The following is a 26450-nucleotide window of genomic DNA, read 5'->3' as shown; positions in this document are numbered from 1 at the left end:
TTAGCCGTCTTGACTAAGAGAGCACATTGTTGACTCATGTCCAGCTTCTCATTCATGTAATGCCCAGGTCCTTTTCTGCAGAACTGCTGCTTAGTCTGTCAGTCCCCAGCCTGTAGCAGTGTTTGGGATTCTTATGTCCTAAGTACAGGACTCTGCACTTGTTAAAGCTCATCAGATTTCTTTTGGTCCAATTTTCCAATTTATCTAGGTCACTCTGAACTCTATCCCTACCCTCCAGTTTGTTTTCAAGTGTAAAGAGTGCAAATAGATTTTGACTAGAAGAGGTTCATGGATCAATGCCAAGCCCAATTAATGCTTCAACAGATGGGCCCGGGAGCTTAAATTCATAACTTTGCTAGACACTAAACATCATGGATTGAATAAAGATACTGGATTTACGGTTTGTCACAGCAATCCATAACTGGGGGTGAGGAACCTTTTTTCTACCAGGGGCCATTGGCCCACAGAAAAAAATCAGTCAGGGCCACAAGCAGCCGTGTGGGTGAGGGGTGTGTGTGTGTGGCAGTGGGGGTTGCGCAGACACTGGAGGCTCTCTCTGGGAAATGAGGGATTCAGGATATAGGAGGGAGCTTCTGTCTAGTGAAGGGGGTTGAGGTGCACGAGGAGGTGAGGGCTCTGGCTATGGACTCTGGGGTGGGACTTGGAAAGCAGAGTTTGGGGAGAAGGAAGAGAGGGCAGGGCAGCAGTTGGGCTCTGGCTGGAGGTTTGGGGTACAGGAGGGGGCTTTGGAACGGAGCATAGGGTGTTGGAATGCAGGGGGCTCAGGACTGGGGCATGGGGTTGGTGTACAGGAGGGAGCTAGGGTGCAGGCTCAAGGAAGGAGTTTTGGTGTGGAAGGGGGTTCAGGGTTGGGTGTGGGTGCAGGGTCTTGGAGGAGGATGGGATGTGGGAAGGGGTTCTGACCTAGAGCAGGGATGTTGGGGTGCAAGAGGGGTGAGGACTCAGGACAGGTAGAACTTATCTCAGTTGTCTCCCAGTCAGTGATGCAGCTGAGCTAAGGGAGGCTCCCAACCTGCCCTGGCTCCTGTGCAGCTCCTGGAACCAGCCCCTGGAACCATCACCCTTGTCCAGCCTCGATGTGGAGGAGCCAGGCGGCTCCATCCTGGGAGCTGAGGACAGCAAATGAAGCTTCCTTGCTAGTCCTTCTTCCTAGAGGCAGCAGGGGCATACTGGCAACCCAGCACTCATGCCTCCAGCACCATGGGGGGGTTGCTGAGGCCCAGATCTTCCAGCTCATGAAGTGGAGAGTTGCCATGGGCTGGATGAAATGAGGCAGTGGGCTGGATCCTTTCCCCACCCACACCATAATCCATTAACAGCCTGCCAGCCCCCAGCTGCCTGCCTCCCCCCTGACTGGAGAGGTGTTGATGGGACACTTCACCTTGAACAGACCCTCATAATATATGTTAACAACTTACCCTGAGCATTCTGGTCTTCCTCAGGTTTAGCTGTGACACTGTGTATATTTCCCAAGCTATGTCTGCCACACAAATTACTCCGGGAAAGTTGCACCGCTCAGGTGTGTGAACAACCCACACCCAAATGACAAAGTTATACTCTGAGTGCCTCTGTGGTCAGCCCTGTGTTGGCTGTGTTTACTGCATACCAGCTCTCTATAGCCAGCCGGAGAGCTCTCTTCTGTTGGTTTAGAGCAGTGAGCTCCAGCCTTTTTATGCTCACGATCACTTTGTGAATTTAAGGGCAATCCAGGATCCACCCTACCCCTTCCCAGAGTACATGCCCTGCTCACTCCAAACCCTTCCCCCCATCGCTCACCCTTACACACTTCCAGTGGGCTTGAGCACGGGGTGGTAACTCAAAGCTGGGGCTGAGAGGTCAAGTGGGGTGGGGGCTGGAGTGCAGGGTAGAGAGGGGTGCAAGCTCTGAGGGGGAGTTTGAGTGCAGGAGGGGGAGGTCCAGGCTGAGGCAGAGCATTGGGGTGCAGGAGAACAGGACAGGGTGCTGATTCTGAGAGGGCTCAGGGCTAGGGCAGGGGGTTGAGGTGCAGGAGTGGGTATGGGATGCTGGCTACAGGAGTGGGTTGAGGTTGGGATGTGGCTTGCCATTGGGACAGCACTTATTGTGGATGGCTCAGCCAGGCTGAAATAGCCTTCCTGCCTGCCCCGGCACCTGGCTGCTCCTGGAAGGGGCCAGAGGGCCCCTCTGGCCTTAGGGTTGGAGACATATGGCTCTGCACGCTGCTTTTCTCTGCTAGCGCCACCCTCTCAGGTCCCATTGGCCACAGTTTTAAGCTGGGTAAAATCCTAAACATTGGGGGGCTCATTATTTTACATGAACGAAATGTTTGGAATGCAGTGATCATTCTGATTGCAGTGCATTTGAGTCTGCTTTTGTTTCTGAGTCTGTCGGTATGAATAGTACCGTTGAAATAATGCCTGTAGTCCACCAGGCTTTGTACACATGAATCATTAGTTACAAGCAACACCTACATACCGTTCTTGCAGTAATTGTCATTGTTGATTTTTTCCCCGCTTGTTTGAATGGCCAGAACCACCTGATGAACCTAAAGATCTTTCCTGCGACACTCCAGACATGAACATATTAACCTGTACTTGGAATCCAGGGCAAGATACCTATCTTTATGGGACTTATTCAACAGAGTACCACTTATTTGAAAGGTAAGTTTTTGTAATTGATTACAATAGTTTGGTGGCCTGTGCCGTACAGGAGTTCACAATAGATGAGGTTCTCGGGAGGGCTGGCTAGGGGAGGCTAGTCCAGACCCCTCCTCTTCTGCTCAAAGCACCACCCACTTCTTGGGCTGGAGCCACCATCTCCACACTGTCTAGGGCCCAGCGAAGTCTGTTGGCCACCCTGGGTAGGTCAGAGCAAAGCCCAAGAGCCCAGCTCCTTCCGCAGAACCACCCATGGTCATTTCCTCACTTCTAGCCCTGTCAAAGATTTGGCAGTCAGTTAATATATAATATTCATTTTTCAGTTTATTTTTGTTGAGAGATTACACACATGCCAGCCCCTTTCCAAGCCCAGTTTCAGGTGAGCACTGCCCCTCCAAACAGAGGCGAGGTATGGGGGGCACACAGGGTCATATGCCACTCCCCCCACCCAACCCACACATACACATACTGCAATTTTTGCAAGTACTGAGGTGTCCAGGGCTGGCTTGAATTAGCATGCTGGGGGAGGGGAGAAGGGCTCTCTCCTTCCCACACTAGGTCCTCCTCCCCCTGCATGTTTCGAGCTTACTCCAAGACTCTGACTTGCTGCCTTTGCAGCTGGACATCATCTCCTGGTTCCTAGGGACAGTTGTTTTCCTTTTCTGCGTGTGCTGGGCACCCTGAATGGTGGCCTGTTTCAGTGGTAAGTGCTTGTGAGGGTGGAGGGAAGTGAGAGCAGGGAACGAAAGGATAGTTCAGTGGTCTCAAACGGTTATGTTGGTGGCCCCTTTCACACAGCAAGCCTCAGAGTGCCGTGTCCCTTATAAATTAAAACCACGGTTGTAAATATTTTACACACTTATAAATTCTGGATGCAAAGCAGGGCGTGGGGTGGAGGCTGACAGCTTTCAATACCCCATTTCTGCACCTCGTCAGGGCTCCCACCCCCCAGTTTAAGCAGTCATGACATGGGGGAGTTGGGCAGGGATGGAAAAGTCAGTGGGGAAGAGTGGGGAGCCACAGACCAACTTGTGGTATCCCTGTGGTAGCAGCTAGGGCTCCCCCATTAAGCTGGCCACACCCCTGAACACTAGTAGCCCTGATACCACTCCAGGTCAGAGGGGAAGAGAGCCAGTGAAACAGGGGAACTGACTTCAGTGTGCATGTGGCACCTCCCCACTTCCCAGTATAGCACTCAGATTATGCCCCCACCCCCACCCCCAGGCCCCAGTTACTGGGTATTCTGGAAAGCATCAAGGTTCTAAGGTCTGGATCCTTCAGGACACAGCGTAACAGCTTAACCTCTGCTGAGAAGCCAACAATAAAGAAAATACTTACAGGTTGTTACTGAACTGCTTCTTGCATATGACCAGTTTGGAATTGAATTGCTCAGAATTTGAGTGTGTAACTTCCACAGAAGTTTTCTTTGATCAACAAAAAGAACACGGGGAATAAATCCCATTTTCCATCCCGACAGTTCTCCTGCAGAATACTGAGTGGCATGAACAGACAGCCTATGAAACAAGATAGAAGCATTAAATCACCCAGAAAGCCTCATTAGATGATCAGGCCACAGTTGCTTGGCAACTCCTAAAAGCTTTTTGCTTTTCAAACAAACCATTTACTGGGTACCTTCTTTTATACCACAGTTCTACTAGAATATTATAACAGAAATGACCACAGGTTGAACCTCTCACTTGGAGCTCTCTTGTCTGGCAACATCTGTAATCTGGCATGATTTTAGTAAGACGGATGACCACTTATCATGGGTGTGGCCAAGTTTCACATGGTCCCAGAAAGTTTGTTTACAGCCACCAATCCTGGATCTCAGTGTTCTGTGCTATTTAGCTGTAATTTACCCCTAAATATCTTCTAAGAGTCCAGTAAGCAGTGGAAGTGTTGGTAATGTGCTAGACCATAATGACCCCGTTGTCTGGCAAATTCTCTCATTCGGCACTGGTCAGCTCCCAAGGATGCTGTACTGAGAGGTTCAACCTGTGTTTGTTACATTTGTTGATAGATAACTATGCCTATCCAATAACTTCATTTTAAATTACCTGTTCTAGCTAGGCATCACATTATCCAAATCCATTATTGCACTTCTGCAGCATCTGTGCTTTTAAACCAAAGAAAAATAAGTCAGTGTATTTTCCCTCTCTCTTGAAAGGGTTTCCAACAGAACATTTTGCTCCCAAAAAATAGCACCTCATCCAGAACCCAACAGATGCTCTTGGACAATAGACCAGCAGATGATATACAACTTAACACTGACTGCCCAGAACCCACTAGGAAAGAGAAGTGTTAATTTTGTTCTTGATGTAGCTCACAGAGGTAAGGGGTTTTCTGAATTTTTATTGGGTTTTAAAGGGTCTCTTCGGATGAGCAAAGATCACCACCAGCAAACATTCTGGGTCACCCCTCCTGTTTCTCTGACAATGAGGCAGTATTGTCTGAACACCTGTCCCAGATTTAAAGATAGAAATACATTTGTTCCTTTCCCACTTGTCGTGGGTCCATTCTCCCTGTGCCTATGCTTGCCTGGTTCCTCTTCACTTTTAGCTTTGCAGCTGCTGTTACTAATCAACACAGCTCTCAACCTGGAGTTCAGACTAAGGCCTCATTTTCACTACATGGCGGATTTATGTGGCAGCGATAGATCCACCAGCCATTGATTTATTGTGTATTATATACATAACTGAATCTTCGAGCTTGTTCCCATCAATGCCAGTACTCAAAGCTGAGAAGAGAGCATCGATCTGAGAGCAATCCTCATTGACCTTACCACATGCAAGACACTGTAGTGGGTACGTTGACTTCAGCTATGCTGTTTGTGTAGCTGAAGTAGGTCAAGGGTGCCGCTAAGTGTAGACAAGGCCTTAGTGATCCTAACGATCCCTCTTGTGGCCTCAGAATCTGCCAAAAGTCCAAATGTGGGGAGCAATGTGCGACAAATGGCCCAAATGAGGGGCACGCAGAAAACAGACACACCAGGAAACAAAGTGCCATGGGATCATTTATTTGATTTACATAACTTTGACGTCAGCCTCATTATTGCATGTTTCTGATGTAAAACTTTGAAACCAAAAGGGGGAAGATGGCAGATTTGTGTGGGATGGTCATAACTTTGGGACAAGAATGAATGATTCCCTCAAAATGAGTGACATTACATTTGAGTGGTAGAACAGAGCCTAAAGGAGTGGGGATATGCCCCCGTGAGCAGTGGATGCCAGTAGTATCATTGTTAGGGTGACCATAACTCCCTGTCCCAAATACGGGACAGTGAGATGTTGTTGGGGGAGGGGCGGCTCCTCCTGGCTCCACCAAGCCCCGGGGAGCTGGGAAGGAAGTGGCAGGGACACAGCAGCCGCCCATGCTCTCCGTACTTCCCAGAGGCTTGGATAAGTGACCTATGTGCTTTCCAGCCAGCAGGTACTGGTGGTGAAGGTCAGTGTGGGAAGGGCCCAAATATCCTTTTAAAAACAAGTAGGGATGCCTTTTTGATGTCCCAAATATGGGACCATCCTGCCAAATATGAGAGGATGGTCACCCCAATTGTCATGCTAGTGCAAGACAGGAAGAGCAGTTTACCATCTGTGAAACAGCAAAACTGACTATAGAGAAAGTGGTCTCAAACGCATAAAGGAAACACACTGCAAACGCAAGAAAATTATTGTCCTTTCTCCAACTGCTTTAAATTCTGAGTTGTAGGTGCTTATGGTAACAATTTTACATGTCTCTTCCTGAGGGCATAAAGCTTTACATTTTGAGCCTTCTTCTAACCAGTCTTTTTAGGCAAGTCCTGTCATTTTTTTGTTGCTACCAGATATTGGCTGTAAATTTTTGGCTGATTTTAAAAACAGCGAAACCAAATGTACATCAAATACGCCTAGCTCTGTAGGATGAATAATAGAAGTATTCAAGAGTCAGTTGTGGATACCACCTAGCATGACTTATATGACGCTTATTGGACGATCTTGAAATATTTCAACAAGGGAAGCTGAGTAGCAGTAGATCCATTTTGCAGATGCAGAACTGAGCCACAGAAAATTGAAGGGACTTGCTCACATTCAGGCTAGAGAACAGTGGTGAATAGAACTTCCTTTGGGTCTCAGAGTATCTGGATTTGGAGTGAAGTTTCTGATTGCAACCTCTGCCCACAGTTTCAAGTAGTGTCTGAGACAGGGTGAGGCTGGCGGGGAGTGAGTATAAGAGGGAAAAGCAGGGCTGGCAAATAAGCAGAGTAGGAGCAGCTGGGGAGGAAGCTGCCCTGGGTCAATTGGACCCCCCTTAAGATCGCCTTTAAAAGAACCCTTTGCCTAATGGGAGGTCTGAGAGTGATAGAGGAGAGTATAGGAGGTGAGAGAAGAGAAGCATGGGGAGTTTTTGGAAACAGCAGAGGAGGGGATGAGTACTCAGCAGCAAAGGGCTAAGGCCCCTATCCCGGCAGTCCTGACATTCGGTGGGAGGCTGGAGTAGACTGATCTAACAGGGGGAGCTGACCCAGAGGGGGAAGACGCTGCTGCTACTGCCACTACCTGGAGGAGGTATGGGGGCACGAGGGGAATCCTCTGAGGAAGTGGCCCAGGGAGAAGAACTGCGGTGTCTGTGGTGAGGGAAACCCTTCCCCACCAGTAGCAGCCAAGCAGGGTCTCTGGGCCGGAACCCGGAATGACTGGGTGGGGCCCAGGTACCCCCCAGACCACCATCCCCCCATTTCAAGAGGGACAATGGTGTCCTGGCAGTGGGGCTAGTGGACTAAACAGAGGCCTGGAGCGCAGGAACGAGGTTAGCCGTACCACATGTCCCGTGTGGACTACTTTTTTTGAGATATGTGATTTTATTTATAATGATAAACAGTAAAAAAAATTCAATTTCTAAAAATGTTTTTTACTTTTACTAATGTGTGTCCCTCCTGCCTGGGAAGCCCACAGAGACTGATGTAATGAGGAAATCCTAGACTAAGCCTTGCATTCGCTTTTATTGCTCAGTAAAGACATATTGAAAGTGCTTGAATTCAAATTTTTTCAGATCCTAACTTATCTTTCCCTTTGGCAGTTCATCCATCTCCCCCTTCTGGCCTTTCAGTAGAACATACAAAAGCCACAGAAGTCATTTTATACTGGAATATGGAGCCCAAGAACAAAACAATTGAACTGCTCTGTCAGATTGAAATTCTTCACCCGAGTGGGCAAATGGAACTGGTAAGAAAATACTGTTATTAGCCTCTCATAACTGGTGTTCTTCAAGATAGATTGTTCACGTCCATTCAGATTTAGATGTGTGCATGCTGTGTGCGCACAGACCTTGGAACCTTTTCCCCTGACAGCCTCTGGAGGGTTGGCCAAGGAGTTCTGGGGAGTGGTGTTGGTATATGGTGTTGTATATGACCCTGCTGACCTCCCTCAGTTCCATCTTACCATCTGTGGCAGCTTTGGAACATTACTTGCTTGCTTAGCAACTCTGTCCAACCCTAGCTCAGTGCTTCCCAAGTTTTTTGTTTTTATAAAGTACCCCTTTTTAAAAAAAAAAAGTTAGAAGTACCCCCAGACTTCTCTTGCACACCCCTAATGGTACGCGTTCCACCAGTTGAAAAACATGGTCCTAACATAATCTGAGGCCTTGAAACAAGTGCCATTCAACCTTTCCAGAAGTTAAATTTGTTTTGCATACACAGTTACACCTCACTTAAAAACTACTTACTTACAAAAACATGCATCATTATCACAGAAGACTACTACTGAAAACTTGCTGACTTTCTCCCATCTTATTAACAAATAAATGAATTGAAACAGAAATGTTGTACTTACATTTCAGCATAAAGCAGATGAAGCAGTAGAAACAGGTCATTGTCTGAATGAACATTTAGATTGTACTGACTTCATTAGTGGTTTTTATGTAGGCTGTTGTAAAAAATAGGCAAATATCTATGTGTTGATGTACCCACTGGAAGACCTCGGTGTACCACCAAGGGGACGCATACCCCGGTTGAGAAACACTGCCTTAGCTTACTCTCCAGTAATTCCTGATCTTAGTCAGTTATTGGTAATAGTTGATTCAGTGGTAGGTAGTTCTCTACCTCCTGTCTTGGGTGGTGGGCGATGTCACCAGCCCAATGCTTGCAGGTGCTGCTACAAGCCTGTGACAAATAGCGAACCCCCATGACTCCTGCCTCCGTTGTCTGGCGGCAGCCCATCAGGCAGATCACTGTCTCAGCTGCAAGTCCTTCAAGCCAGGGACCAAGAAAGAGAGGGACTTTCATTTGTGGCAGTTGTTGATGGAGGCAGCCTTCAGGTCAACTTCAGTTTCTGTCTAGACAACCAACTGTTGTGTTTTTGGAGTATAGTAATATTTACATCATGGTTTTTAAGACTATGGGTAATATCTACATGAACCTTGGTGGGTGGAATGCCAAACTTGATCACACGCCTATGCACATCACATTGTAGAAGAAATGTTGAGGCCACTGAGGTGGTCAATGTTGGTGGAGACCAGGTGATACAAAAGGGTAGGTGAGGTCATATATTTCACTAGATCAACTTCTGATGGTGGAAGGGACAAGTTTGGGGGTTTGACAGAGCTCTCCCTCCTGTTTAGAGAGGACAAAATATCAAACCTCTACCGGACATGGCTCCAGTAAAAAGATATTACTTCGTCTGCCTTGTCTGTCTCATCTGCTGCTTCCAGCATGGTTACACCACCACATCAATCCCCATGTAGAACATAACCACTATTGAGCCAGTTACTATGGGAGCAACAAGAGAGGTCTGGTGAGAGGTGAAATTCAAGAGTTAGGTTTTTGAGTGGTGGAGGGATAGCTCAGGGGCTTGAGCATTGGCCTGCTAAACCCAGGGTGGTGAGCTCAGTCCTTGAGGAGGCTATTTAGGGATTGGGGCAAATAGATGTCAGGGATGGTAGTTGGTCATGCCAAGAGGGAAGGGGACTGGACTAGATGACCTCCTGAGGCCCCTTCCAGTTCCAGGAGATGTGTATCTCCAATTATTTAATTTATTTAAAAAATGTAATGCATGTATTCTAAAGCACATGTTCAGAATACCCTGTTTAACACATCCTAGTAAGGAGGCCCACAAAGGTATTTTAAATACACAATAAAAGAAGGGGGCACATGGACAACAGTAGAAGCACCAGAGGCAGAAGTGGGAGCAATAAGTCTCATGAATTATGCCTTTTTAAACCTACACAGATCAAAAATTAAGTAGCAGTTTTGGCAGGCCAAGGTGAAGGGCTCCTATCAACAGTGTTAGTCAAAGAGGGTTAATAGAGTTCTTTGTGGGCCTCTCTTAAGTCCATGTGTTTGGACCTATTTTGACTTTTCCAGGATGTAGCCACATAATTTGCATTGGGTCAAGCTTGACAAGGCAGATATAACAAACCTGCTGTTGGTTGAAGTGGGGGACAGAACGGCTTCTGGAACATCAGCCTAGAGGCCCTTTCTCATGAGAGCTGCCTGAACCCTCACCACATTACATCTCCTTTGCTTTTCTAGCACAATACTTCAGTTGTTCAGTCAAATTCATACCAGCAGATCATCCAAGGGGATTTGCAGCCCTACACCAGTTATGCCTTTAGAATGCGCTGTGGTGCAGCTATACACTTCTGGAAGTGGAGCGAATGGAGCAAAACCCTAACGGTCAGAACAATTGAAGCAGGTGAGTTCAGTCCATTGGGGAAGTAGAGGTGGAGGGGGAGAGAGAGGCTGAAAGTTGCTCTTTAAGTTGTTACTTGCCATCTGCCAGATTGATGTCTGGAAATTCTGGCAAGCTCCTTATTTTTGGGGTAAGGTACAGGGTCAATACCATTCTAAAAGGTGTGGGTACAAGTGCACAGAACAGACTGCTTAGCGAAACTCAAGCTCAAGATTGTTGACGCCTTGCATCTTTAAAGGGTTTGTCTGGAGTCAATCATCTTGCTAGGTCTCCACCACTTGGCACCTGAAGTTCTGGTGCTTGTTAGAGCCCAGAGTGCACCAGATGAGCTAGAACTGGCGAGATAGAAAGTGGGTGCAGCTGTACCACTGAACAGATTAACAAGGCGGGGAAGAGCAGTGCATTTTAGGTGTGGAGGAATCATTTAGTGGTAGAAACATCTGTGTGTTCACGTGTCAGGGATGGGGTTGGGGAGAGGGAGAATGGGGTTTGGATGTGAACGAGCCAGAAGTAGTTTCTGTAGTTTCAATGGAGGTTCCATTTTTGATGTGGAGGTAAAGGTTTGGTGAGCTTTGGGGTTTAGCTGAATTGCAGTCAGAGGGGTCTCCTAGACCAAATATTAGGGAAGGATTCAACAGTTCACCCTGCCTGATGTACAGCAGCTTTGTTTTATGTGATTGATCACAGCTCCCTCAGGAAAACTTGATGTCTGGAGAGAAGTAACTCCATTTTGGGGAGGACGGCAAGTGACCTTATTCTGGAAGGTGAGTCTGGGTGCAAAAATGGTTAAGAAAGTTTACAGAAATGACTGGCACAGTATCTAGGGCATTTTTCCTGGCAGGGTGCAAGATTTCTTTCTTATTTTAGTTTTCCATTATGATGTGCTGCTCTTGTAACAATGGACCCCCTAATCACTGCAGTGATGCTGAGAGAGTTTTGTTCAAGCTCTGGATTCTGATCATATGTTGCTTTCTTGGAGAGGTTGGTGGGAACTTCTTTACCACCTAAAAATGTAGTTCTGTTGTGTTTTGGATGCCAGAATAATTAATTTTTAAATTAATGGAAAGCTTACTCTTTTAAATCACCCATTCAGTGCACACAAATAGGAAATAACTTACACAAATCTTTAAGGATGGCTTATTTCAAAATTCCCAGTAATTAAAAAATCTATATACATATTATAAAATATGGGTTTAGTGGAAAAATACCATTTAATGCCATCTTTCAATGCCAATTTTCTTTTTTCCCCCTGAAAAAATTATCACATGTACAGTATCCTTCCTACCTTAAAAGCTTGTACCATAAGAATCATGTCACATACAATTTGTAGTATTTTAAATGTAGCTGCCAATTAAATAGCTCTCAAAATATTTTCCATTTTTCCCCAGCCATCATCAGATTTTAGAGCTAATGGTGGAGGTATTTCATTTGAGATAACCTGGGAAAAGTTAGAGGCAGCTTCTGAGCCTGAACACATCTCCATTCCTGCATTACAAAACAGCACAACAATTTCCATCGATAACCATTCCTACAAAATCAGCATTGCAGCAAGGAACAATATTAATTCCTCACTTCCTTCAGTGATTATCGTCTCCCGAATGACAGAAAATGGTTTGTGTATCTTCAATTAAAATAACTTTTGTGTGTACTTATTTTGTACAGCTTTGTGACAGTCAGTAAAATTCTATTTATCATCATGGAATAATAAAAATCTAGTTGTGGGATTAAAATTACAGGTTTGCCATTGATGTGTTTGAAAATTACTATTTTCTGTCACTTAGCTTGTACCATGGGAAAAGAAGGCCTAGCCAACATGAATGAAAATGGAGAGCACTTCGGTGACTTTTGTTCCTTCAACAGGTTGGTGATAGGTGGTAATGTTTTTCCACACAAAGGAGGCATAAGGTCACTTGGATTTTACCGGACCACCAGCCAGAAAACCAGATTGATCTGTTCTTTCAGAAGATCGATGCAGGACGTCCATGCTAAAAGAGGAGCAGGTGTAGGTTCAGACCACCATTTGGTCTTGGTAAAACTCAAGTTCAGGCTCAAGAGGTACACCACAACAGTGACTAAGCCAGGATTGAGATTCAACACAGAGCAGCTGAAGGATTTAGAAACAAGAGCCAATTTCCACGTGGAGCTGTCCAACAGATAACACGCTTCTGGCAACCTCATCCCAAAAGATGCTACTGTGGAACAAATTAGGGAACACACCAACACAGCCTGGAAAGAACCCAGTGATAAAACATTGGGAAAAAGGACAAGGCATAGAATCATAGAACACTAGGACTGGAAGGGGCCTTGAGAGGCCATCGAGTCCAGCCCCCTGCCCCAATGGCAGGACCAAGTACTATCTAACCTGTTCTTAAATATCTCCAGCGATGGAGATTCCACAATCTCCCTTGGCAATTTATTCCACTGTTTGTCCGCACTGACAGTTAGGAACTTTTTCCTAATGTTCAACCTAAACCTCCCTTGCTACAGTTTAAGACCGTTGCCTCTTGTTCTACCCTCTGAGGCCAAGAAGAACAAGTTTTCTCCTTCCTCCTTATGACTCCCTTTTAGATACCTGAAAACCGCTATCATGTCTCCCCTCAATCTTTTCTTTTCCAAACTAAACAAGCCCAATTAGAACATAAGAACATAAGAACCACAAAGACTGGATCACAGCAAAAACTCTGAGAAAAGTGAAGGCATGAAAGGACAGAAAAGCAGCAGCAAACAACAGCAAAACAAGAGCGGCCAAGGTGGAAGCTCAGAGACTGTATTCAGAAACCAACAAAGAAGTTAAAAAGGCAGTAAAACAGGACATGAAGGATATTGTGGAAAACCGTGCACAACAAGCCAAACAAGCTGTAGGACAGAGAAACTTGAAAGAGCTCTATAACATCACATGGAAGCTAGCTGGGTCATGGCATACAGTGGATCAGCCAGTACAGGATAAGGAGGAACATGCGCTAACAAAGCAAATGAGCAGCTCAGTAGATGGAAGGAACATTTTCAAGAGCTACTGAACCGTCCTGACCACATGGAGCCTCCCAAGTAACCACCTGCAAATATATGGCTGCAAATTAACAGCAGCAGACCTACAAAAGAAGAAATCAGAAAAGCAAATGCATACCTGCACATTGGAAAAGCACCTGGTCCAGACAACATCCCCATACAAGCAATCAAGGCAGGTGGTGAGACATCAGTCAACGTGATGTATAATATATTTGGGAAAATTTGGGACACTGAAGAGATCCCACACGACTGGAAACATGGCTACCTTATCAAGCTTTCAGAGAAAGGCAACCTGAAGGAAAGCAAGAGCTGGAGGGGCATCACGTTACCATCTATTCTGGGAAAAGTGTTCAATAGGATTCTCTTGGAGAGAATGAAGACAGAAATCAATAGACAGCTCAGGGAAGAACAGGCCACCTTCCGAAGCAAGAGCTCCTGTACTGACCAAATAGCAACTCTCAGAGTGGTCATAGAACATTCCCTCAAGTGGAATGCCTCCCTGTACATAACCTGCATAGACTTTGAAAAAGCATTTGACAGCATTGATAGAGACACTTTTTGAAAATTGCTGCAACACCATGGCATCCAATCCACAATTAACTTAATTTGTTCAACGTATGAACCCTCAATGTGCCAAGTTGTTCACAATGGTGTCTTGACAGAATCCTTCAGCATAGTTGGGAGTGCAATAAGGGTGCCTATTGTCACTTGTCCTGTTCTTGATCACAATGGACTAGACTATGACTAGGACAACAGATGGCCATGAATGAAGCATTCAGTGGATGCTTTTCAAACAGCGAGAGGACATTGATTTTGCTGATGGCATCACACTCTTTTCACACCAACATGAAAGAAAAAGTAACAACACTAGACAAAACTGCCTCAAGGACTGGACTGAGCATTAACAAGGGAAAAACCAAGACAATGAGGATCAATCAGTCCAACACAATCATCATCGCACAGAGGGGATGACTTGGAAGATGGGGAGCATTTCACCTACTTGGGGAGTATTATGGGCATAGATGGAGGAACAGATAAGTATATCAGTGCTAGGATAGGGAAAGCAACAGCTGTATTCAAGACTCTTCATCCCATATGGAGTTCACAAGCAATACCTGTGAAGACAAAACTGTGGATCTTCAACACAGATGTGAACAGTGTGCTCTGGTATGGATGCGAGACCTGGCATACTCAAAAGTCTTCAAATCACAAGCTGCAGACATTCATAAACAGATGCCTGAGGTACATCCTTCACATCAAATGGCAAGACTTCATCACAAATGAGGAACTTTGGAACAGAGCAGGAGAAGAACCAATTGACACTGAAATCAAGAGAAAAAAGTGGGGAGGGGGGTAGGCCACACTCAGAAAACCATCATCCAGCATAGTTCATTAAGCTCTCACATGGAACCCACAAGGAAAATACAAAAGAGGAAGACCTTGGACAACGTGGAGAAGGTCTACTGAGATTGAAGGATAACAGCTGAGGTGCTCCTGGAGCCAGCTAGAAGTTTTGTCCCAAGACAGAGTGAAGTGAAGGAGACTTGTAGCTTCCACTCTGAGTACAAGGATTAAGTAGTAGTAGTAGCTTGTAAGTGAAATAGTAATATATGTATCTTCATCTATTCCCCAAATCCCCACCCACCTGGGACTTTCACAAAGATGCTACATTCATGGGGTTATCCCAAAGCAAAATACATATGGGTTTAACCAGGGCCCTTAATGCTGCATATAGGGGCAGGGGTCTCGATGACATAGAACTCATTGCAGGATCAGGACATGCTATTTTGGGCTCCAGTCTGGTGAGTCTGCAGGCTGGTTCCTGATACTACAAATTGTACAGCAGTCAACCAACCAGAAGGTATTTGAGTGATTAGCCTCTTAGTGACAGGGAAAGTACCCTAAAATTTGATCCTATGTGAGCATTTCATAATGATGAAACATGAAAAGACAGAATCTGCAGTTTTTCTGGTATCCTGTCATCAGGCACAATAATGACAACACTGGCATAGTAATTCTGCCAATCTTAATTAGACAAAGTATAAGCATTTGTACTTAGATCTTTCGTCAAGAACACACTTACAGACAGATACACTATTTTGCAAATTGCTTTAGTACGTTCTTTCCTAGGCACCGAAGAAAAGTTTGATCGCCCTGACCTGGGAGAGGAGAGAGTTAATGGCACAGATGATGGCATTTATATTTCCTGGAATGCCACAAATGCATTTGATGGCTACATTGTCGATTGGTGCAACTTTCCGAGGTCTGAGCATTGCGACTTTCAGTGGAAGAGATTCAGTTTCAACACTTCTAACTGTCTCATCAACTCAGGTGAAAGCACAGTAATTCTTCACTCTGATGTTTATGCTGCCACTCTTTGTTAGGGTGCTGGGTGGCGCACGCCTGACTTTTAGGAAACAGATCCTGGGAAAACAATGATTGAAGTCTAACAACTGCACAGTGCATCAGTTTTCTTTCACAGAAGCAGATGGATGTAGGGCTTGAAAGGACCTCAAGAGGTCATCAAGTCACTGATTGGGTGTCTGTCAATCAGGACCATCTATGGTATTGTTCTGTTTACTAGATTGATCAAATGCCACAGATAAGTGGTCAGCATGACGAGTTAGCTGGAATTCAGTTTCAAATCCTTTTGTCTCATTAGCTCAGATCTGCACTAAGAAAGAGTATTTCCTGGACTTCCATTTCTTAATTTTATCTGTGCAAGATCAGGATTTTTAATGAATTAGAGATTTCCATGTAAAGCAAATCTGCTTCTGTTTTCTTACCTAAAACAATTGAGGCTTAATTTAAAAAAAAATATTATTTTCCAGCAGCTTTCATACCTGGTGTGAGATACAGCTTCAGGGTTTATGGATTGGTAGTTAATGAAGCTTTTTTACTGGGGAAGATGGTTGGGTACACCAAAGAACTGGGTAAGTTGAAAACATATTTTATATATGTACATATCCATTAAATTTGGTTTATGAAAAGAGAAGGAAATTCTGTTGTTGTCTTGTCTTTTCTCTGCCTCCTTTATTAGCTGCAAGCAATGTTTAAAATACACAATGGTGCTTCCCCATTTTGTATTATATACATGCAATAAACATCCCAGAACGGTCTCTGGGACAGCTGTGAGGCAGTTTGGTTAGCACAGCTCTCAGGGAAACAAGAGTCCACAGCAGTCAGGGAAACAGCTATAACCATGGTAGCAGTAACAATGATTAAACATTTGTTACTATGAATGATGTAGATAGGTCCATCAATCATGCCAGGAGGCAGTCAGGAAGAACAGGCTTAGTTCAGTTTTTATTTGAAAATTGGCAATGTTAGTTAACAATGCAAATTCAACAAGATGTTTAGTAAACAAGGTAAATTTAACAAGATACTGCATATGGGAATTCAGGAGCAATGCCAAGTGAAGAGAGAAACATTCTAGAAATTAAACAGCATGTTAATCAGTTTCCTTCTTTCCAGCTCCTAGTGTCGACCCTCAAATTGAAGTAACTAAGATGACTTCCCATTCTGTGACCTTAACCTGGGACTCTTATCCCATAAATGAGTCACAGCCTGGATTCATAAGAGGATACCATGTTTATGTGAAACCTATGGAAGAAGAATGCAGTTTGAAAGGATCCACAGGACATGCTCTTTCAGGTAATTGATACTTTGAACCCAGAAATCTATACATCTGTCTATCCAACACAGCGTGCATGAAATGTGTGGAAAGCTGCACACCTTTTGCTCAGGAGATCAGTAATCTGGAGACTCCTGGAAAGTTCTTCAGTGCTTACACACTGGGCAAATAAATCAACACACTGGGGAATAAATGGAATGATCTGTGACCTGTAAAGTGAGGTAACTGTTGCCTTATTTTCAAGGACTGAGTATAGAGTGCTCTGAATTGACAGAAGCAGGACTCTCAGTATAGGATTATAGAAGGCCCCATTTTGTAGGCCACTACGTGGGAAGCTTCCATTGACTTCAGCGTGCTTCGTTGGTGGAATGGCTGTGGTATCAGATCCCATGCTGCACCGAGTTTCCATCTCTTATTAAATGAGTTCTGGTAGAGTTTTCAATAGCCCACCCAGTCTCTTTTTGGAAGACAGATGAAGAAGCTGCTATCAATTCTGTTACAACAGTGGGGACTTTTTAGAGGTAGCTGGATGCGACTTGTGTGCTGATGTTTTCATAGCTTTAGGGTTATGGCTCTGGAAATTCCCCATTAGGTCCATTTCCCTTAGTTGGTTCGATGACAATGTGCATGGCTGTGCTATATACAGTCTGTTCATCTAGCAGTGAAGTTGACATGGGAACTGCATTAAATATTTGGGACAGAGAACTACATGGGATACCTTCTCTGACTTTTCTGGCCCACACTGAACTGGAGAAGATAAGATTTCAGTGCATCTCAATTTTCAGATCCTCCCACTGCATGCAAAAACAGTGTTTATTCTCACCTCCTATTTCTCTTCTCCAACTTCGGTCGTGTTCTGGTTCACCACCAGTGGATCCAGTCCCCATTTTTGCTTGGACTGGTGTCAGGTAAAGCTTGTGTCTGCATGTGCCTGGGCTGCCAGGGGCCCGCTCACCAACATCCTGTCACAACGAGGTTAACTGTGAAATGGCTGGCACTCCTGTAACTGTACATAACCACTAATATTCCGACCCAGGAAGCATTTAAGAACAAAGCTCAACTACTTACCCGTCTGAGAAGTGAAGAAGGGGTGTCATTTCAGGCAAGATGTGCACTGAGGCTAAAGAGGATGAGGGATGTGGTTGACGAACACCTCAAGTGGGAACACACTGCTAGCCCGAGCTTGAGTCCCTTGTACTAACATTTCTGCTGCTCACCTATGAGTGATGCGGGGAGTGTGGGGGCTCACAGAGGAGAAGGAGACAAAGGCAAAACTGGAAAACCAAAATCTGCTGAAAAGCTACCGACAAAAGTAACTGAACTGTGGAAGTGGAAACAGAGCTTGTAGCTTGGCAGAAGCAGAGCCTTCTGACAGGACTTTGGTGGGGTGTCCCCTCCTGGATGGGTCCCTCAGACACAGCTGCTGTGGCTGCTGCTGCGGCTGCTATCTCCAGTCTAATCAGAAGAGGTGCCACCCAGCCCAGCAGAAGTGAGTCAGAGCTGAAATTCTCAAATGCGGGGAGGAGGGCATCCCGCCTGGAGGAGCAAAAAATCTATTCCATAGAGACATGAGGAGCCTCTGTCTTCAGAGCTGGGAGGCCAGAAAGCAGCGGCTGCGGACAAGGCACGTAGTTCTGAAGGTAGCACCACTACCAGTAGCAGTTCAGAGTATGTGTGGAAACATGCCAGCCTTATTTCTCCACTGCTGTTGGCAGCACACTGCCTTCATAGGTGGGTGCTTGGGCAGCAGCTGCCACTTTCTGCTCTGTCTTCAGAGCCTGGCAGCAGTAATATATAGGTCTGTGGGGGAGGGGAGGAGTGTAAATGATTGCAGACACAAAGGAGGACATGATAAGATTGAGAATCATTGAGTTAGAGCACATCCCCCTTCCTGAAAGAGAACCCACAGTAAAAATCAACTGGGAGTGATGGTTGACAACATCTCTCTTGATTGCAGATGGCTCAGTCCTGTGTAAATACACTGTAGAAAACCCAGAGGAAAAGAGATATATGCTGAAACATCTGATGCCAAAAACAACATATGCAGTGGCAGTTAAAGCTTACAGCGGCGGAGGAGAGACTCCCATTGATGGCTATATAAATGTAGATACACTAGATGACTGTGAGTTTAATGAAAATGAAAATATGTATTGAAATGGTCACATGGGGCCAGCGGGGGGAGGGAGAGAATGAAATTAGCACCAATTACTGCTGGTTATTGTAAAAAGAACAAAAAAGTTTAGATTTGATAGAGATAAATGGATTTGAAAAAGATCCCAGTTTGAACACATACATTCATAATATATTTGTCATATGTTTTGTACTTGCATAGTTCCTTTCATCCTAGAAACATTGTACCATGTTTAAAGCATTTTCCCATGTTATTTAAGCATCAATCACCACGCGAGGTAAGAAGGTAAATTTCTACCCACTTTGCAGAGGGCAACACTGAGGTTCATTTACAGTGACAGAATTGAAATCAGAAGGTTACTGATGCCTGCTTGTCTTTGCCAAATAGCACACTATACTAGCAAGGAATTTTCTTTAGTTCCAACTAGTTTTATAACCTATAGTAGAACATAAACCTTTTCATTTAGTTGCTGTTGCTTTCATGACCAAGTAGATAGTTTATGTGCAAATAAGGGATCTGGATTTCCTAACACTGCTTTGTATGAAAAACTAGTTGACAAATTCAGCATCTCCTTCATGGCATGATAACCATGACCTAACAAAGGTCACTTCATGAAAATCATACTCACTAACTACTGCCATATTAGCCATCTAGGGAGAAAGGGTCATTACTTGCCTGTATTCCTGCTTGCTTGAACATATCATACTGGACTCTCTCTGGGGATTCATGCTCCCAAGCTGTAACTCCCCAGCTTTGCCCTTAGAAGAAGCAGGAGTGTTGATCAGGGCACAAAAGCCCTACATTTACACTGAGCAGCATGCTCTCTCATTGAACGGGAGTGCTTAGACTTCCCAGACAGCTTGTGAAGTGTATGTGAAAGCAAGGTCTCCTAACTAAAACCAGTGAGAAGTAAGATGAAAATCCATAAACTAACACTAAAAATGTCTCCAGAGAGGCTCTCTCTTCAGACCTCATTAATTTAAAAGTCAAAACTCAATGTCCTTGTTTGTTACAGCACTGCATGACTCCATGGATAGCTGCTATGGAAACATGATCTCTGAGGCTCAATTCTGTTTGGTGCTGAGCTCCCTCAACTCCCTTGATTTGATACCTGGAACACTAGTAGTGAGACCTTCTGTCCCCATTAAGCAAAGGACTTAAAAATGTTCTTATGTCCTATTTATGTCCTTTCTTTCCTGGATAGGGATAGATGTACTAGGGATGTTAAGCATTTTATTAAGCAAGTATCTTCACTAAAAACAAAAAGTACATATTGAGGTAACTGTCTCAATGTAACACGCTAGTGAAGACGGCACAGGCAGGTTTTACTTCAGTGTAGCTGCTTGAGGTAAATTCCAGAGGGATGCGGGATTGGCTGTAAACAGTTACAAGGAGGTCAGAACTACCTATACCTTGTCTGCATTAGGGGTTTGCTTCAACATAGCAATCTCAGTATAAAAAACAACACACACACACACACACACTTTTTTTTTTACTGTAATTCAGCACCAGTCAGGTCCTGAGGGTGCCGGGCTGGAAAGGTTCAGCCTGTAATTAGAGCTTCTAGGATAGATGATCTTTAAATCAAGTTTGGATGTCTTTCTAAAGGATCTGCTCTAGCTCAAATCAGCGGTCACCAGCATTGAGAAGGGAATCACTTGACAAAATTCTATGCCCTGCATAATGCAGAAGGTCAGATTAAATCATCATAATGGTTCCTTCCGACTGAAAAGTCTATAAGCAAACATGTAATTTTTGGCATTTATTTTTATACTAAAATATTTTAGCGTTACCCAACATTTTTTAAAAATTGTCTTTTACTTACAGGCACCATCATTTTATTTGAGTTGATTTGCTAACTATAAATTAAAATATCAAAGATTTCTTGGCATAGATATATAATTAGAGAATTTGCAGAACCACGGAAGTCAATATTGTCTAGCACATGGCCAACTCTTCCACTGCATACTGGGCTCTTAGAAGACATTTAGGGGTCAGTTACAGCTAAATAACAGCACAGAACACTGAGAACCAGGACTGGTGGCTGTCAACAAACTTTGGCTGTGTCTACACGTGCACGCTACTTCGAAGTAGCGGCACTAACTTCGAAATAGCACCCGTCGCGGCTACACGCGTCGGGCGCTATTTCGAAGTTAACTTCGACGTTAGGCGGCGAGACGTCGAAGTCGCTAACCTCATGAGGGGATCGGAATAGCGCCCTACTTCAACGTTCAACGTCGAAGTAGGGACCGTGTAGACAATCCGCGTCCTGCAACGTCGAAATTGTGGGGTCCTCCATGGCAGCCATCAGCTGGGGGGTTGAGAGATGCTGTCTCTCCAGCCCGTGCGGGGCTCTATGGTCACCGTGGGCAGCAGCCTTTAGCCCAGGGCTTCTGGCTGCTGCTGCTGCAGCGGGGGATTCATGCTGCATGCACAGGGTCTGCAACTCGTTGTCGGCTCTGTGTATCTTGTGCTGTTTAGTGCAAGTGTGTCTGGGAGGGGCCCTTTAAGGGAGCAGCTGGCTGTTGAGTCTGCCCTGTGACCCTGTCTGCAGCTGTGCCTGGCACCCTTATTTCGATGTGTGCTACTGTGGCGTGTAGACGTTCCCTCGCAGCGCCTATTTCGATGTGGTGCTGCGCAATGTCGATGTTGAACATCGACGTTGCCAGCCCTGGAGGACGTGTAGACGTTATTCATCGAAATAGCCTATTTCGATGTCGCCACATCGAAATAGGCTACTTCGATGTAGGCTTCACGTGTAGACGTAGCCTTTATGTGATACACCCATGAAAAGTGGTTGCTGGGCTAATTCAAATAATGTCAGATTACAGATGTTGCTGAATAAGATAGTGCCAGACTAGAGATGTTCAACATGTATATAGATTCAGCCAAGGGAAAGTTAAAAAACTGCTTTTTGATATGCTGTTTTTCTTTCATAGCCAAGATTTATCTTACAGTTCTGCTAGCAACCGTTCTTTTTGTACTAATAATTCCTGTGTGCTTCTGGAAAAGCAAGTGGTAAGTTCATTGTAATACATTTTTCATCTGTAAACAGAGAAATCTCGGTTTTAATCCATACTCTCTTCATAATACCACCTTAATTTCTCTTTCTGAATGTTTATGCTTAACAGAAGTTTGATGCTGCCCAGCTCAATTTTCTGGGGTTCAATTTAGCATGCCTTGCAGGAAACGTGATAAATCAAACCCTGAGGTCACCCGCCCCACAATCAACTGTGGTACTCCTCACTGTTGCATAAAATAAGGGAAGGTGATGGGGGAGTTTCTCTTGTTGACCTGCTGCTGTGGGGCTGTGCTGGAAATTCAGCTTAAGGTACATCAGCTCCAGCTAAGCAATTCTCGTAGCTGGAGTTATGTATCTTTAGATCAAATGTCTTTTGTAGTGTAGTCCTGCCCTCAGTAAGTGGATGCCCTGAATATTGGTTTATTGTGATACATACTACATGGCATCTCTGCTTATTTCTTAGCTTTCTTATTTCTTAGCTCTGCTGTCCATATGAAGGCAGAATGAATGTTGACAAGTGAACAAAAAGTTTCTTACTTGTTTGTCTGTGTTTTTCTAGGGTGGAGAGCTGGTGCTGTGCTGAAATTCCCAATCCTAATAAGAGCAAAGTCCTCTCATCTAATGGATTAAAGGTGAAGTCATTATACAAATACTGTAACTTTAATTTTTCCACTCTCAAACTAAGATCCAGCAAAAGTATTACAGTAGAATTTTCTTTTTTGAATTTGAGAACTTTTGGGAGTAAGTTGTGCGGGTACTTTGAAGTGCCAGCGGCTATATGGCATGCCAGTGCTTCGAAATTTGCAACTTCGAAGTTGCCACGGGGAGAATTAACCTAATGAAGGGCTGCATATTCATTGCAGCACTTCATAAGCATTCTCCGCTCAGGCTGATTACCATGCCCCCTTCCAAGAAGTGGGGCTAGTGTAGAGACAGCCCCAGTGAACTTGAACCATATGTGTGCCCTTCTCTCTCAGTCTTATCCATCTTGTAAAAATTCTGACTATGCTGAATTTAGTATACACTTCTGAAAATGCTTAAAATAATCACTTCCTTTCCTCTAAGTCAGTGTGTTGTTCTAAAGTGATTGTCTTCTGTTGCCTTGCAGGTTAATTCGGAAGTACTGAAGCCAAGTGACTGCATTGCTGATACTGTAGTGCTGGACAATACACCAGAACCCAATATACTACAGCCATGGAACCATGAGACTATCTTAGGAGAAAGTGAAAGCAAAGTTACCAATCCTTGCTGGGTATATTTTGTTCAAAATGAAGAGGTAGATTTGCCGTGCACAAAGTCAGCTCGAGAAGCTTGCGCATCGTTTGACAACTTAACCTATTCTCCCCAGACTGCCCTTCGTTCCAGCCTTTATCAGAACCTGTGGATGTCCAGAACAAGTGACCCACAGCTGTCTAGATTGTTGTACCAGCCACAGCATTACATTGAAATTCTGAGTAAAGACACTGTCACACCAGAAGAAGAAATCACTGAGATGGAAGACAGTTTAAGATACATTTCACAAATGGACCTACCTCCTTCTGAGTTTAAGTTAAGTAATTTGTGCTCTTTCACTGAGCCCATGGAACATTCAAGTTACAAAATACAAACAGTCTTGGGTTCAGAGCTGGTCACATCTATGTCTGATGAAGACCTTCACAGTGAGAACAGCTCTACTTCTAACAACTCAGCAGCGTTATTACTTCCAGTCCAGCTTTAAAAGCTGACCTGCATGTTCACACACGCTATATGATGTAACTCTACCAGAAATTAGAGCATTAAGCATTAACCTTCTGACACGCAGCTATCATAGTGCTGACTGCGATACAGATCACTTGTTAGTTTGCTCCAGACTCAAGGTGATTCCCAAGAAGCTACACCGCTCTAAACCAACTGGAAGGCCCTGCATTGATGCCAGAAAAACGGGTAACTCAGAGAGAGCTGAAAAGTTCAGAGTGACCCTCAAGGAGAATCTGCTCAGCAACCCTGGGGGTGCCAATGTGACATCCAGATGGCAGCATCTGAGGGATACAATGTACAACACAGCCTTGTTGGTGTTTGGAAGAAGAACTAGAAACACAAATGACTGGTTCAAAGCTAAACTCCAATGAGATGATTCCAGCCATTGAAAAAAAGTGTGCTGCGCTCCTGGAGTACAAACGTTCGCCGAGCCAGAATACCCTACAAGCGCTCAGAGTAGCCAGAAAAACAGTACAGCAGACGGCCAGGCGCTGCGCCAACAACTACTGGCTTGAGCTATGCAGCAGCATCCAGACCAGTGCTGACTTTGGTAACCTCAGGGGAATGTATGAGGGCATCAAGAAGGCATTAGGACCCACCCAGAACAAGATGGCACCTCTGAAATCCAAATCTGGTGAAGTCATCACTGACAAAGCCAAACAGATGGAGCGCTGGGTCGAGCACTACTCCAAGCTGTATTCACGTGAGAACATTGTGGTCGACTCAGCCCTCGATGCTGTCGAACTCCTACCAGTAATGGACAAACTGGACCAGGAACCAACTGTGGATGACCTGAAGAAAGCCATCGACAACATTGCAATAGGAGAGGCCCCGGGCCAGGATGTTATACCACCAGAGATAATCAGGTGTGCCACAGACACTCCCCTGGAACCCCTACATGAGCTACTGTGCCTGTGCTGGAGAGAGGGAGAAGTTCCACAGGACACGTGTGATGCTAACATTGTATAAGAACAAAGGAGACAGAAGCGACTGCAACAATTACCGTGGAATCTCCTTCCTAAGCATCACTGGTAAACTGTTTGCTCGCGTCATCCTCGGCAGACTCCAGAAGATTGCTGAGAGGGTGTATCCTGAATCACAGTGCGGATTCCGTGCAGAGAGATCTACCGTTGACATGGTCTTCTCTCTGAGGCAGCTGCAGGAGAAATGCAGGGAGCAGAGGAAGCCACTCTATATTGCCTTCATTGACCTAACCAAGGCCTTCGACTTGGTCAGCAGGGATGGACTGTTCAAACTGCTCCACAAGATAGGCTGTCCTCCACAGTTACTCAAGATGATCCAGTCGTTCCACGAAGACATGAGAGGAACCATCCAATATGACGGCACATTATTGGATGCTTTCAGAATCAGGAGTGGCGTCAAACAAGGATGCGTCCTTGCTTCGACATTGTTCGAGATCTTCTTCGCACTCCTCCTTAAACACGCCTTTGGATCTTCAACAGAGGGCATCTTTTTGCACACAAGATCTGATGGGAAACTGTTTAACCTTGCAAGGCTGAAAGCTAAATCTAAGGTGCGGGAAGTCCTCATCACAGATATGCTGTTGGCAGATGATGCTGCTGTCATGTCACACACAGAAGACCAGCTTCAGAAGCTGCTGGATCGGTTCTCCAAAGCATGCAAGGACTTTGGGCTCTCCATCAGCCTAAAGACGACAAATGTACTTGCTCAGGAGGTTGCTGTTTCTCCATCAATCAGCATTGACAACTATACGTTAGAGGTCGTCCACGAGTTCGTTTACCTCGGGTCCACCATCACTGATACCCTGCCCTTGGAGACTGAGCTAAATAGGAGGATCGGTAAAGCAGCCACAACTCTGTCCAGACTCAGGGAGAGAGTGTGGAATAACAACAAGCTGTACACTCACACCAAAATGCAAGTCTACAGAGCCTGCATCCTCAGCACCCTCCCTTACGGCAGCGAGACTTGGACCCTGTACGCCCACCAGGAAAAGAGGCTGAACATCTTCCACTTGTGCTGCCTCAGGCGCATCCTTGGAATATCGTGGAAGGACAGAGTGTCCAATACTACCGTCCTTGAGCAAGCTGGAATCCCAACTATGCACACCCTCCTCAGGCAGCGGCGGCTCCGCTGGCTTGGCCACCTCCACAGGATGAATGATGGAAGGATCCCAAAAGACATCCTGTGTGGCGAGCTAGCCTCTGGCAAAAGACCTCCCGGATGCCCCCAGCTGCGCTACAAAGATGTTTGTGAGAGAGACCTCAGGGAAGTAGACATGAAGCCAGACAGCTGGGAGGAGCTGGCAGACGATCACAGCAGATGGAGGCAGGAACTATACAAGGGCCTTCAGAAGAGTGAGTTGAGGATCAGACAGCTAGCAAAGGAGAAGCGAGCCCACAGAAAGCACAGCAAGGACCTGCCAGACACTCATTACATATGCAACAGATGCAGCAAGGACTCACTCTCGTGTGGGTCTTCACAGTCACAGCCAACGCTGCAAATAAGGATGCCAAACGGAACTACGAAGGGCGCGTTCCATAGTCTATGTAGACTGAGGATGCTACTACTAAGCAGGAATTACTGGGTGAGATGCTATGGGCTGTGATATGTTCAGATC

The 26450-nt window shown here is 45.2% G+C and overlaps 1 protein-coding gene across 2 annotated transcripts in view; it reads left to right on the top strand.

The window, feature by feature from the left end:
• OSMR (oncostatin M receptor) overlaps positions 1-23844 on the top strand; it is a 48688-nt gene extending 24844 nt beyond the window's left edge. The window contains exons 6-18 of one of the 2 annotated variants that reach the window (XM_074995629.1): positions 2531-2660; positions 4825-4988; positions 7713-7858; positions 10162-10324; positions 11009-11085; positions 11710-11932; positions 15458-15658; positions 16162-16260; positions 16802-16981; positions 18919-19083; positions 22032-22110; positions 22674-22746; positions 23223-23844. In XM_074995629.1, coding sequence (XP_074851730.1) covers positions 2531-2660; positions 4825-4988; positions 7713-7858; positions 10162-10324; positions 11009-11085; positions 11710-11932; positions 15458-15658; positions 16162-16260; positions 16802-16981; positions 18919-19083; positions 22032-22110; positions 22674-22746; positions 23223-23831 — 2309 coding nt within the window. In that variant the 3' untranslated portion in view covers positions 23832-23844. Of the gene's footprint in view, positions 1-2530; positions 2661-4824; positions 4989-7712; positions 7859-10161; positions 10325-11008; positions 11086-11709; positions 11933-15457; positions 15659-16158; positions 16261-16801; positions 16982-18918; positions 19084-22031; positions 22111-22673; positions 22747-23222 lie in introns of both variants that reach the window. The other variant, XM_074995628.1, reaches the window with a different exon arrangement.
• Positions 23845-26450: the final 2606 nt, after the last annotated feature.

The sequence above is a fragment of the Carettochelys insculpta genome, chromosome 5, assembly GCF_033958435.1.
Source record: "Carettochelys insculpta isolate YL-2023 chromosome 5, ASM3395843v1, whole genome shotgun sequence".
Classification (NCBI taxonomy): domain Eukaryota; kingdom Metazoa; phylum Chordata; order Testudines; family Carettochelyidae; genus Carettochelys; species Carettochelys insculpta.
The sequence above is the reverse complement of the archived record's forward strand: the minus strand, read 5'-3'. Positions and strand labels throughout refer to the sequence as shown.